This window comes from Heterocephalus glaber, unplaced genomic scaffold (genome assembly GCF_053883595.1).
Source record: "Heterocephalus glaber isolate CG9 unplaced genomic scaffold, H.glaber_assembly_v1.0 deba00000122, whole genome shotgun sequence".
NCBI lineage: Eukaryota > Metazoa > Chordata > Mammalia > Rodentia > Bathyergidae > Heterocephalus > Heterocephalus glaber.
The window spans coordinates 31,640,197-31,653,061 of NW_028258138.1; the positions used below are offsets into that span (position 1 = coordinate 31,640,197).

At 39.9% G+C, this 12,865-nt stretch overlaps 1 protein-coding gene across 7 annotated transcripts in view; it reads right to left on the reverse strand.

Moving 5' to 3' along the window:
- Positions 1-12,865, reverse strand: part of Robo1 (roundabout guidance receptor 1) — a 1,092,891-nt gene that overhangs the window by 386,613 nt on the left and 693,413 nt on the right. Inside the window, exon 1 of one of the 7 annotated variants that reach the window (XM_004870581.4) lies at positions 9,578-10,787. The exons of the other annotated variants lie outside the window; for them this stretch is intronic. Coding sequence (XP_004870638.1) covers positions 9,578-9,632 — 55 coding nt within the window. The 5' untranslated portion in view covers positions 9,633-10,787. Of the gene's footprint in view, positions 1-9,577; positions 10,788-12,865 lie in introns of those variants that run through there. 7 annotated transcript variants of the gene reach the window in all.

The window sequence follows — 12,865 nt, forward strand, 5'->3', positions numbered from 1 at the left end:
TACTCCAGGAATGTTTTCTTCTTGGTAAATCCCCTTGACCTAACCAATTCCCAAAATGCATTTCTCCCCTCTTTTCTCATATCAGAATCATCTTTCATTGTTATAGTGCCAACAAATTCATTAATGTAATTCATCATTTTGCTATCTATATGTGCGCAACTTAGGTCTTATACTAAAAACTCTTGTATATTGTCAAGTATGTTTGGCATAATCTTTAAAGTATCTAACAGCAACAAATTTCTGGTTAATAATAGTTTTTACTATTATCACAATTGTTAGTAAACAACTTACTGAGGAATTAAACGTTATCCATTAATAATAAACAAGTAGTAGTAAATAAATGGCAAACTGCAAACAATGAAGGCATGAAAATAAATCTATTATGAACAACATTTTAAGTCAAAGTAAAAAGCTTAAGGATATCAGAGGGTTTCGGGTATGGTATCGTTGTGATTATTAAGGAACTAGGAAAAGATTTGATCTTCATTTAAGTCTTCTGTAAAGTCACAAAGTTACAGAAATAGAGAAGAAAATATACATGATCCCATCCACACATTTGGAAATAACTTTGGGAATTCAGCCAAGAAAACTGTACCAAAAAATTATAGATGGTGAGTCACAGAAATGTATATTTTAATGAGTAAGAAAAGCAAAAATGTAACCTTTAATAACCAACTATATTACTTTGAAAGCATATTAATTACAGTACTGTTTTTGACAGCTATTATAGACACAGTCAGGTTTCACTGACAGGAAACATGTTAACCAACGCTACATTCTTTCTTGGTTTTCCATAAAACTTATCGCTGGAGAAGGATATACCTTCATAGGACAGTGGTCACAGATTCTAACCCAACACAAGCATAATAGATTTTTATTATCAATAACATCTAACCATGAAGTAAACCATTTATTTTCAACCTCAGAAAAAAAAAAAAAACCTCCACACAATTCAATAATCAATTCCTTAATAAGTTCTCAGAGATGCTATTTTCTACTTAAGGAAATTTTGATTCACCTATACAACTGAGGTATCATAAAAAGTACTTGATACTTAAGTCTCTCAACTTTATGTCAAATACTGAACAGAAATGAATTCCACTAAACCATGCTATGGTTAATACTGGTTCTGTGTTCTATGGTGCGTTTTAATACCAAAGTGGACTCTTTTTTTGAGTTATGTGATAGGCAGAAGAGAGGAGCTAACGGGAAGATATAGTATACAATCTAGCACCCAGAAAGGAACTAAAACACATTGGTAACATAATCTAGTTTCCTTTACACAGAAAGCACCTTAACTTGTTAAGTATACATTTTACAGTTTCACCTGAATTTGTTTTCCTTTAAGGGAGCAGACACAGTTATACCTACATAAATGTGAAGAGCAAGAATGGTGATTCAGACAGGCTGGTTTCAAATCCTCACTCCACCTCACTCACTCTGTAGGAAAGGAGCTTAACTTTCTGAACCTCATTTTCCCTATCTATACACAGGGATAATAATAATCCATTCCTTCTAAACATGGTTGCTTTACATGTTAAGAGAAGCCATGTTAACACTATCCCAAGCAGATAATAACACTATAAATTTCAGATTTTAACATTATTATTACTATTATTATTACAATATTATTATTATTGTTTCTTAGTCCTTCAAACTCAATGTATACAATTGGGGTACATGCATCAATTCTTCATTTAATCTCTTGTGTTTTTTTAATCATCATCATAGGATAAATATTTATATATATAACAAACATAATTATATAATATATATTTATATTTATAGGAAGTGGTGACCTTTTAAGAGTAAAGTCTAAATAACATAACACATTTCTTTTCCATTCTCATGCTGAATCTAAATAAATGCTGCTCTCATGATGCTCCTATTCAACTTGAAGTCGTGGAGATTGATAGCAAAGACCTTGTTAGTGACTACCCCTCCCATTTGCACAGGTATTCAAATGAAGGCTTCACCTCCCTCCTATTTTCCTTCTACATGTTTAGGTTGCTGCAATATAATAGTGACTAATTCATTAGTTTAAGAAAGGTATGGTTACAAGCTTGGTATCAGATTGCTAGAAACTTCTGCTTCTTCTCAAATAGGAGAGAGAAGAACAGATGAGTTTTATCCTCCACAGGCAGCATAGGGCAGTTTACTTTACTCAGACAACTTGCTAAGTGAATGGTCTGGAGGCTCTGAAATTACTTCCCAAACTAAGCAAGTAGAGTAGTTTAAAGCTGCTGAGAGGTGTGTAGTTAACGGGTACAAATGTGCTTTAACTCACTTTGTTATATGAGCAAGCACCATTTTAGTGAAGTTTTAGAGTGATAAAGACTGCCTTTTAAATCAGGCCTGAGTAAACAAAACCAGCTTTTAGATCTGTGAAACTAGCAGCATACATTTTATTTTATGATAGGGGAATTGCAGACAGACATATTTCTTTAGCCAAATTAAGTTACTACATGAGTATCGAAAAAAGAAATATTACATACTCAAATAGAAAATAAAATAGAATGTAGATTAAATTTGGAGATCAAGTTGTAAGAATTAGCCTATCTCATTAGCATCATACAATGCCAAATAATCTCGAAACATTAATGCCCTGATTCAGTAGTTCTTTGGCCCCATTTTTTTTTCTTTTTTTTGTATCCTGGTATCTCTAATAACATAAAAGGGTTTCAGTCACTTTAAGAGAAAAAAGCTAAAAGCTCACCTTTGTCTCCTCTTCTTCTAAAATTCAGAAATAAATACACAAAGTTGATTTTTTATAAGATAGCACATAAATCATGGCCATATATAACATGCTACAAAGAACTTCATGGTCATCTGAATACTCTCCTTCTATCCACAATGAAATTTTAAGTTCAATCAAGAGATACCATATATCTAAAATGAACTTTAAACTATTAAATGGATGCATATAATAATTTTATTATTCTTTGAATAGTGATTTCCTCATATTCAATGGAGAATCTGTAAGGGGTAGCAATTACAACAGTATTCTCTAACAGAATCCTCTCCAAATAATTAGGGGAACATTCTGAGGACTCCATGTTCCTTCCATAGCTGACTGGACAAATAGTCCCCACCTCCCAGGTCTTGTATAAATGAGTTGAACATAGACATACTTTGAACTTGACATTTTCTGAAATCAAATCAAAAGCATCTTATAAGATGTAATTGTAACTTGCTTTTGCCAGAAGTGCTTTAAAAAATATGTTTTTTAGTAAATTTTACTTAACTGGAAGACTAACACAGTCTAAAAAGGAGATTCCTAAAATACATTGCATTATTAGGAACCAAAGCTGACCACTTTCTGTATGATGCAGACAAATCAATCACTTGACATAAAAAGACAATATTCCCACTTAACACAGAACCACACTGCTCTGTTGACATTTGCTTGTATCCATTGATGGTGCTTTTAACGCTTCATTTGAGTGTCAAACTAGGTGACAGGCATTAAGCCCATAGACTATTTAGCATCAAACTCATGATCCAAGAACATTTTCTACAATCATTTACCTTTTATACACTCACCTGCAAGAAAATAAGATGAATTAATTAACTAAAATAAACAGATATTCTTTTCTGGCTCTAAAGCCAAGCACAGCTGTGAATGCCAGAGAGGTGCCTCTCCCCTTGAATGAAGTCAGAAAGATATGCACAGTCATGCTGTTCAAAATATTATTTTTTGTGTGGAACAACACTGTCATAGATGTTTGGAAGCCAAGTAAAATCACAGAAGTAAGGGGATTTGTAACAGCCTGTTTTGGCTGAAGGGAAATGAGGCTAAGAGCTCCTATGAAGCAAGCAACATGACACCTTCCAAGGTTAGAAATAGCCTTTTGGATGCAGAGAGGCAAAAAAAAAGAAAGAGGAAAAGGCAGAGAAGGGGAGATCAAAGCTATCTCCCTGTACACTATAATCTTTTCTTCTTCTTCAACAGCAAGATAGAAGAACAGCAAGCATTGAGGGAGAAAGAGAAAAGGAAACCATGCTAATCCAGAAATGTGAAGAAAAGACCTCTCTTTTGATCTCCACAGGATGGCAACTTTATTGGCTATGCATAAGCAGTTTCCGACCAGCTGATCAACCAGGTATTAACGTTCAACCCTTCCATGATCAGTAACCATGAAGGGAGTCATCTGTGAACAGCAATCAGGCACAAGGCTCATCTACTGCTAAATGACCGGCAGCCCATAGCTAACCCAGAGGGGAAGGCCAACCACAGGGGACATGATTGTCTCTCCACAGGCTCTTCTCTGACAAGCACCAATTATGTCCTTGGGATTCAGAGCAAAATCCTTCCTCAAGAGCACATGAATGAGAATGGCATTCATTTTCCAAAACACAACTTGGGATCTATGTGCATCTGTACCTCCAGCAGACAGTGTTGTGACATCCGTTCAGTCTCCTCTTTTAAGTATGCCAGAAAATGCAGACAGGATCAAGGCTGAATGTGAACCGCACAGATGTTAACAACTGACTGTACTGCCTGTGGAAAGGCCATTTTCTCAATGACAGGAAAAATAATGCCTCTTTACCAAATAAGAAGGACTGAATCCACACAGTCTTGTTTAGGTAGATTTTCAGGACACATTTTAAAATAAAAAGTGACTTAACTATAGTCTTTTTTATTTAAAATCTTCATTTCTCAAAAAAAACCACTTCATTTCTCTCTTTCAACTAGAAAAATTCACGTGAAGTGTTTTGGAGCCAGCTTGCTTTAAATCTCTGCTCATCCACCTCTCCTACCTTCTCTATGATGTTGTTCTCACAGCTATAAAATAAGGGTGAAGTAACATCTTACTTAAAACAGCTTCTGCATTGCAGGGTTCTCACGAGTATTATTACATGAGACAGCAAATGGTCAATAAGTGACAGTCAGACCCTCATAGGAACAGAAGTAATCATCATCAAGTTTCTCATTTAGCCCAAAATTTGAACTCAATCTCATTTTCAAATTATTTTCTTCTTTCACTTTACTGATCATCTCGAAGCAAAAGTGTCAAGATATGGAAAGTTTCTACTTCATTTTTCACTCCTATGTATACATCAAGGCAATCAGTATTCTAAAGTCTTATTAAAAGTGACTTTAAAAATTCTATCATTACGTTAAACACTTAAACATGTCTACATTGCTTGTTACTGTACAAAATGCAAAATGTCTACTTCTTTATATCTAGCTGTTAAAACAGCACACACTGTTCAATCTTTCAGAAATCCACATTTCCATCTTGCTCCTCCTACTGTGTGCAGTTAAGAGTTCACGTAGAAGAGACGGGCCAGGGATTTAGCTCAGTGGTTTCGCCGCCTGGTGCGCAAGCCAAGTGCAAGGACCCGAGTTTGATCCCCGGTACCAAAAAAGGTAGAAATGAACTAATGCATCTACTACATCTACTCCACTGCCTATATTTTTTAATTATTAATTAACTAATTAACTTTCCCTGTGCTTTTCTGGTGCTGGAAATTGAACTCAGGGCCTCCCACACCCCTGACAAGCGCTGTAACCACCGTGTACCATATCCACGGCCCTCTCCACACCTTCTCAGCCTCTCAGTGCTGGATCTCAGTTCTTGGTATACTTCTCTAGACTTCCGCTTCCGGTTCCTTTTCTTTGACCTTTCTTATTTTCAAACTCCTTATTCATTCCATAGATTACTTTAGGCCTAACTTTTAAGTGGGTGACAGCTTTGATTTCCTCATATTTTTTCCATTTAAAAAAATCCAAGCCTGCAGGGAAGTTTACATTTTTGTGTTAGGAATTAATTCATTAAAAGATCAAAACTTAGCATACGCATTACTTTAGCATTTTTATTACTATATAAGACAACATTTAAGAGTAATCTTTTTTTTTTTTTGGTACCGGGGATCGAACTTTGCGCTTGCATAGCAGGCGATAAAACCACTGAGCTAAATCCCCAGCCCTAAGAGTAATCTTTTATGATCTTCATTAAAAGATGTTAGCTAGCTGGGCATGGTGGCACAGGACTGTAATCCCAGCACTTGGGAGGCTGAAGCAGGAGGATCGCCATGAGTTCCAGGCCAGCCTGAGCTACATAGTAAGTTCAAGGCCAGCCTAAATTACATAGCGAGACCCTATTTAAAAAAAAAACCCCAAAAAACACAAACAAAACAAAAGGTGTTATCATAAATTTCCTTCCAAACTTATTTCTCTTACTCAAGTATTTAAATTCTAGATATAACTATAGATATGAACTAGTTAATGTAAAAATAAATAAGTAAACACTTGTCATTGTTAGTTTGAAATTTAGCATTTCATATCACTTTAACTCATACAAAAACATTACATGTGTCATAGCAAAAATTTAGAAAAAATGTTCAGGTAAACTTTCTGCTTTAAAGACATTTTAACCACAGACATGTTTTAGAGGGACTCTTATCAGGAAATAAAGGTATTTTTAAAGACATCACAGTATTCAGGTATGTATATGTAAATGTCAGCAAAGCTATAAAGAAACTAAACAGCACTGGGAATTGCTCAACAATCTTCCCAGGAAGAGAGTGGAGGAAGGGGGTGGGGACAGAGACCTAGGGAAGAGGCTCAAATCATGAAACTTATAAAGAAAAAAGTCCTCCCTAAAAGAAAAGGAAAGACAACATTAGGGAACGTCTACTTGGTTTGAAATTCAGCCTAAATTTGAACTGAAATTCAATCACTTTCACCCAAAAGCAGACTTAAGCAAATGGATTTGAGAAGAGGAAGTCTATGAAGGACAGATGTTAGGAGCAGCTCCTTTGAGTGCAGCTTTGTCAAAGCTGCCCTTTCTGCTCCCCACCTCCACCCCTCACCTAAAGTCTAGCTATCTGGGGAACAGAGGTAGACAATTAGATATATTCACCTTAAAAAGTGAATTTCTAAAGAAATACCCACTTCCCCCTAAAAAAACTCTTAGTTTCACAGAATAAAAATTATATAAGCAGTGTTAGGTTAAAAAATAAAAGGCTACAAAATACAAATACTCTTAAATATAATACTTGCCCATCAACACATCAAAATCGAGTTTATAATCTGTTTGAAGAAAACTATAGGACTTTGAGTGGCACCCAGTTTAAAAAAAAAGAAAGAAAAAGAACTGACAACCAATAGATACTTTTACAGGTTAAATCTTGTTGAAAGTACGTAACCCCCTCGGTACACTTTGATTTATTTAAGCTCACCACATTTCTCTTAAATACACTCCATTAACAAGTCATAGGCTGTGATCTTAGGCTTCAGGCAAGACATGAAACACAGTCTTTCAAGAACTTCATTCATTCTCTGACCAGGTGTCTTGAGTACATCCAAGCTACTTGTTACTTATCTGAGTTCTGTGAAGTTTTATTCAAATCAATACCATTGCTTCACAACTCCTGAACTCACTCTAGTAGCCCAATAATTTGACTGGCCGCCCAAGTTCATATTCACAGCAGGAGCCAAAGTTATCAGAGGAATGATTAAAAAAAACTGCAGGTTAAATATGAGGAAGCAACTCACAAAGACGTCTCCTGCCTGGAACTTGGCAAATATGGTAAGTAAGCACAACTGTAGGAAAACTCTAGGTTTATAAAAATGATCAATGGCTTAAATGGAAATTAAATAAGGAAAACCAAGCAGTACACCAATTTAAGATTCTACATATGCCCCATATGTATTCACATGATAATTCTCAGATATTAACTACTAATCAAACTATTAAATCTGAAAGGACAGCCCACCTCCATGTATTTCTCCAAGTGAAGACAGAATTTGCACACTGACACCATGGGCTTTCAGAGATATCCTTTTAGTGTGACCCTATCTTTAATCTGCAGCCATGATAAAATGTCCCAATATATACAAACTGAGCTCAAACAGTGACTAATGACCATTAATCCCCCTATCTTCAGTAATCTGCCCCTCTAGTCATTTATCACAGTGGCACTTCACTTTACACACGTGAATAAACTTTAACTGGGAAGGTGAATCAACAAAAATCTCAAAGGTATCTGAAGCTGTAAATTAAAATAGGGGGAGACAGAGCAAAGAGAGACAAATAGATCAGATCTTGATGTTTTTGATTTGCTTCCATGCCAGGGCAAGGGATTTGTGGGAACTACTCAATCACTCAGATATGCAAACTAGAAGAAAGAAAAAAGCTGCTTTTCAAAAAGGGAAGCAGGAAATTGGGAAAGGTAGTTCCAAACAGCTGGCTTAATCTCCTGGCCCATCCACTGTGACACATATGAGATATGTGAGGATGAGACTTCAGTTTTTATTTTCTTTAAAGGAATGATAATCTAGTGAATTTATTATTGAGTTCAGTTCAAATGTTCCTTGTAACTTTTAGTCAGGAAGCACATTGCATGATCTTAAATTCTTTTAGGTGTATCATTTAGCTGATATGTGTTTCTCTTTTTTTCTTTTCATATCCCATCAACTATTTGGCTTAAGTAACATCATTGATTAAAACAGAAAGCATCACCATAGACCACAGAAAGCCCAAACTAACCTTCAGAATGATTTCATAATTATGCAAATTGAGAGACTCTAACCTATAGGCCCTGATGCAATCTGACTTTCAGTATTGGACTATAAAAATTCCCTGAAGTGTATGAAGTGTGTGTGTGCGTCTGTGTGTGTGTGTGTGTGTGTGTGTGTGTGTGTGTGTGTGGTGTTTTAAGGCCTGAAACTGGATCCGTGATTGAAACCAGAATCTAGCAAAGTAAAGAAACAAAAAGTTGAGTCGTGGCTCGGTTCAACCGCAGTAAAAGTTTCTTAGGGAGTGCAAGCAAACTGTTTCCAAGTGCAGATACAGCGCGTACTCTTACACCAGAAGGCTGCCGTTGCATCCTTCCAACACTTCATCTGGAGTTTCAGTACTATTTAATTAATCCTAAAAATCCTAAGGCAGCCTTCTGTTTTCCCTCGCCAACCAGAATTCCCAGGCAACTAACTGTTTTCCCTGATATTCCCAAACGTCTGTTTTCCTTCTAAACCCAGTCAGGCAATGACTAGTTTATATCCTACCATGAGAAGGAGTTATTTCCTGAAGTTTCTTCAGAATAGAATTTAATTACAGACTTTGGTTACATAAAACAACTACTAATAACCCCTTGTGCTCGGAAAAGGAGAGACTTGGGGGACCAAGTTCTGGAATCCGGGCGAGTCTGGGTCCCAGATTCCCCGCATTTCTCCCCACCCCCAAGCCTCTCCGGCCCCCAGAACCCGCCAGCGGGGGACGCTCAAATCCACTCCTCCAGGGGCCTAGCCCACCGTCGGTCCCAGCCTCCTCCCACCCCGGTCCTCAGAGGTGGGTCAGCCCAGAGCAGGGCGTGCCCTGAACTTGGCGAAACCCCGAGGTTTGGGGGGAGATTTGGGGAGGATTGGGGGTAGTTTGGGGGATGGGGGAGAAGGGACAACCTCAGATACGAACTAGGTGCCTCTTCGCCTAAAACTTCTGCCAAGGCTCGAGCCCCTACGGGCTCTGAAGGGAGAGGTCGCCAAAACGCTGTTCGGGGGGTTGATTTTGAAAATCGGAGAGGGGATGAGCAAGGGAGATCAAAGGTGAAGAAGAAAGATGCGGGTTACCTGAACAGAGACAGATTAATCCAAAGAGGTAAAAGTGAGCAGGCTCCGCGATCATTGTCCTCGGGTGGCTCCTGCATACAGTCTCATGCCAAGAGAAGGGAGTAGAAGTGGGGTTCCCAAATTTATGGAGCACACACCACACACCCTACACACAAAGGCTTAATATAAGCAACGTGGGTCAATCCTCCAGGAGAGTTTCAGGGCAATTACTTGTCTACCTTCCCGGACGCTTGTCAATATCTCAGAGCCCTTTGCCAAAGAAGAATTCCAAGGTTGGTCTTCTCCGGTCCCAGGGTTTCCGAGGAGGCTCAGCCACTTCCAAGGACCCTCCAAAGCGCACAACAAAGAGCCTAAGCAGAGGAGCAGTTGGTGCCTCTTCCTGGCTCCACGGTCTCTCCGAGCCTCCTTGCGTGGACCCCACAATGTGTGCGAGGGCAGGCGCGGCGGCGACAAAGTTGGGGTGTGAGAACGGCTGGAGCAGAGCCAGAAAGTGCTTCTCCGTCTGCCGGCAAGCCCAGTCAGCAGCTGGCCACCCGCGCCGGCGGCAGCGGCAGTCAAGGTGGCGGCAGCAGCTCGGGAGGACAGGCTCGGGGGGCCGGGGGTGCGGCTGGGGGACTCGGCGCGGAGGGGTCGAGCGAGGGGGCGGTGCGGCGACAGCGGCTGCCTGGGCGGGCCCTCGCTCCCATCACTCGCGGGATGCGGAGAGCGCTGGGGACCGCCAGAGGACCGCGGACTCACGCGCGCCTTCCGGGCAGCCCCAGCCCCGCGCAGCGCCCACCATCGTCCCCAGTCCTCTCTCCCCGGGGCGCGCGAGCGAGGCACCCCGAACTATACCAGAGCCCAAACTTCCTGGCTCGTAGCAGCTGCTGAGAGGCAGCTCGCGAACCTGCCGGGCGGTGGAGAGGCGGGAGGAGGATGCTGCAGCGGGTTGGGAGCGCCGGCCTCCGCGCTGCCCCGAGCTCCGCCCGGATCGAGAGCGTCTGAAGTTTCAGCTCTCTCACGCTCCCTCCTCTCTGGCTCCTCCGCCTGTGGGTTTCCCCCTCGTCCCTGCGGCTCACAGTTTCCTCCCTCTCCAACCCGGCCCCAGCACGCTTAAAGGGGCCGTGCGGCGCTCGCCAAGCCTCACTCGGCGCTCTCCAGGCGTGGGTCTGGCAAGTTCTGCTTGTTAATATTTCCATCCACAAGCCAGGGGTGCCCGACTGCGCCCTCAGGTGAGAATCAAACCGCTCTGGAGCAGAAATACAAGCGAATGAGAATGTATCTAGCGTCTCTTGCTACCCCTATCCCCCCTACACCTTTCTTCAAATGGAACCTCCCAGCCAAAGACTTCAAAAATCCTCCGGGTCCAGTTTAACCTCTTCCTTTCCGCTTCCAGCGATTGGAATTAACTCAAATAACTTCACCGTCGCTTCCTCTACCCCCAATTAAAAAAAAAAAAAAAAATCAAATTTGGGCATAGAGCCATTAGGCAGAGAGTACAGAGAGGACTGTTGAGAACATATCAGTAGGTGTGCACTCTGTTACAAGGTTCCCTTTTTACTGTAGTTATTGAAGTTCCCGTAGAAAGGTTGTTCAACTCCAGGCATCTGGGGTTGGACCACGGGACCTTGTCTTCATATTTTAGCTGAGAGCCTTTCCTTCAGCTTCACAGACTCTACGTATTAGAAAGTTAGCCATAATTAAGGAAGAGGACAGATGTGAGGAATGATATCCTTTATAACTCCAGAGTTTGCAGTTAGGAGAAGTCATTCAGCATTTGGGAACTAGTGAACAGGCCCTGAAATCCCAATCTGCTAATTAGTAACCCTGTGAACATGCCAGGCCTGTTAGTCTTCTGAGAAATAGGGACTATGGAGATGCTTCATGGTATTAACAAATGGTACCTGAAACAAAATAAACCTGGCACATCTGATAAGCATTGGTTCATTCATTCTTTTGCTCATTTCTCTTTCTATTGAATAAGACACTGTGTGGAAAACATCTAACGCGTACTAAGTGCTCACTTAAATGGAAGATACTGGTAGTTAAAGCGATTCTTTTTCTTAATAAATGATTATCCACAAAGTTATATATGATAACTCCAAAATGTTTGATTACTGTCTAAGAGGATACAGAAGAAGCTGCTGCCTCTGGAAGGAACAATTGCACAATGGATGGGGGAGGGGGAAGGAGGATTTAATCTTTTCTATATGCTATTGCGCTTTTCTATTTTTTAAAAAGTGAATTCATGAATTACCCAATGAGAAATGAAATTTTTAAAGCATCTTTTGTGTTCACTGTAGTTGCTGCAGAGACAGCCAGCGACCTTGCAGGGAAATTCTGTGGAAAGAAACTCTGGTTAACAGTGCCTATCTTTGAAAGTGAAAGATAGTTTAATCCTAAGAAAGCTGACTGAAAATTCAGTAAACAGGCTGGAGATAAGAATTCAAAGACTCCACAGAACCTTTTCGGCAATAAAAACAAGTATGTGCAGTAAATACTGAAACACGTACATTGAGTTAGTCTTTGTGGAAGGAAAAATAGAATAGAACTTTTTTCTTGGAATAAACTGTGCTTTTAAGATAAGCTCACAAGGTAATAGAAAATAAAGTGAGGAAAGAGTGAAAGAGAGCAAGAAAGAAAGGCAGAAAATCCTTTATGCCCTCATATCACTTAAATGCATTTTAAATAAAGATTTTGAACTTACATTTAGTAAAGGATGTGTACTTTTATTTTATATTTTTGTGGTATAGGAGAATGAACTCAGGGTCTCAAACATGCCAAAGATATGTTTGACCTCTGAGCTACACCTCCAGACCAAGAACATATACTTTTACATATCAAGTAGAATATTCTATAAGGTCCCTGTTGCATTGTTCCCCAAAGTAGAACTTTGCTAAGATTTCTCAAAACCTAATCTATTACCTTATCTTTTAATGAAAACCTTAATAATATTTCCTTTTATCTCTCAACTTCTGTAAGCAACACCCACCCAACTCCTCTGTTCCAACCCCTGGAGTTGGTATTACCAGGAGTTTGTTTGGTTTTGGTACTGGGGATCAAACTCCGGTCCTTGTGTTTGCAAGCAGGGGTTGGAACCACTGAGCTAAATCCCCTGTTGTAGTGTAAGGAGTTATTATCCTCCAGGAAGTAACTTTTGTCCAGGCCCCTGATGAGGATCATCATCACCAATTCATTTACATTGATCTTTCTTTTTTTCTCCTACCTCATCCAAAGACTACATTTCCTATGGACTATACGAGTAAGGTTGGAATCTAAAGATAAGAATTGGGGGCTAGGGATTTAGCT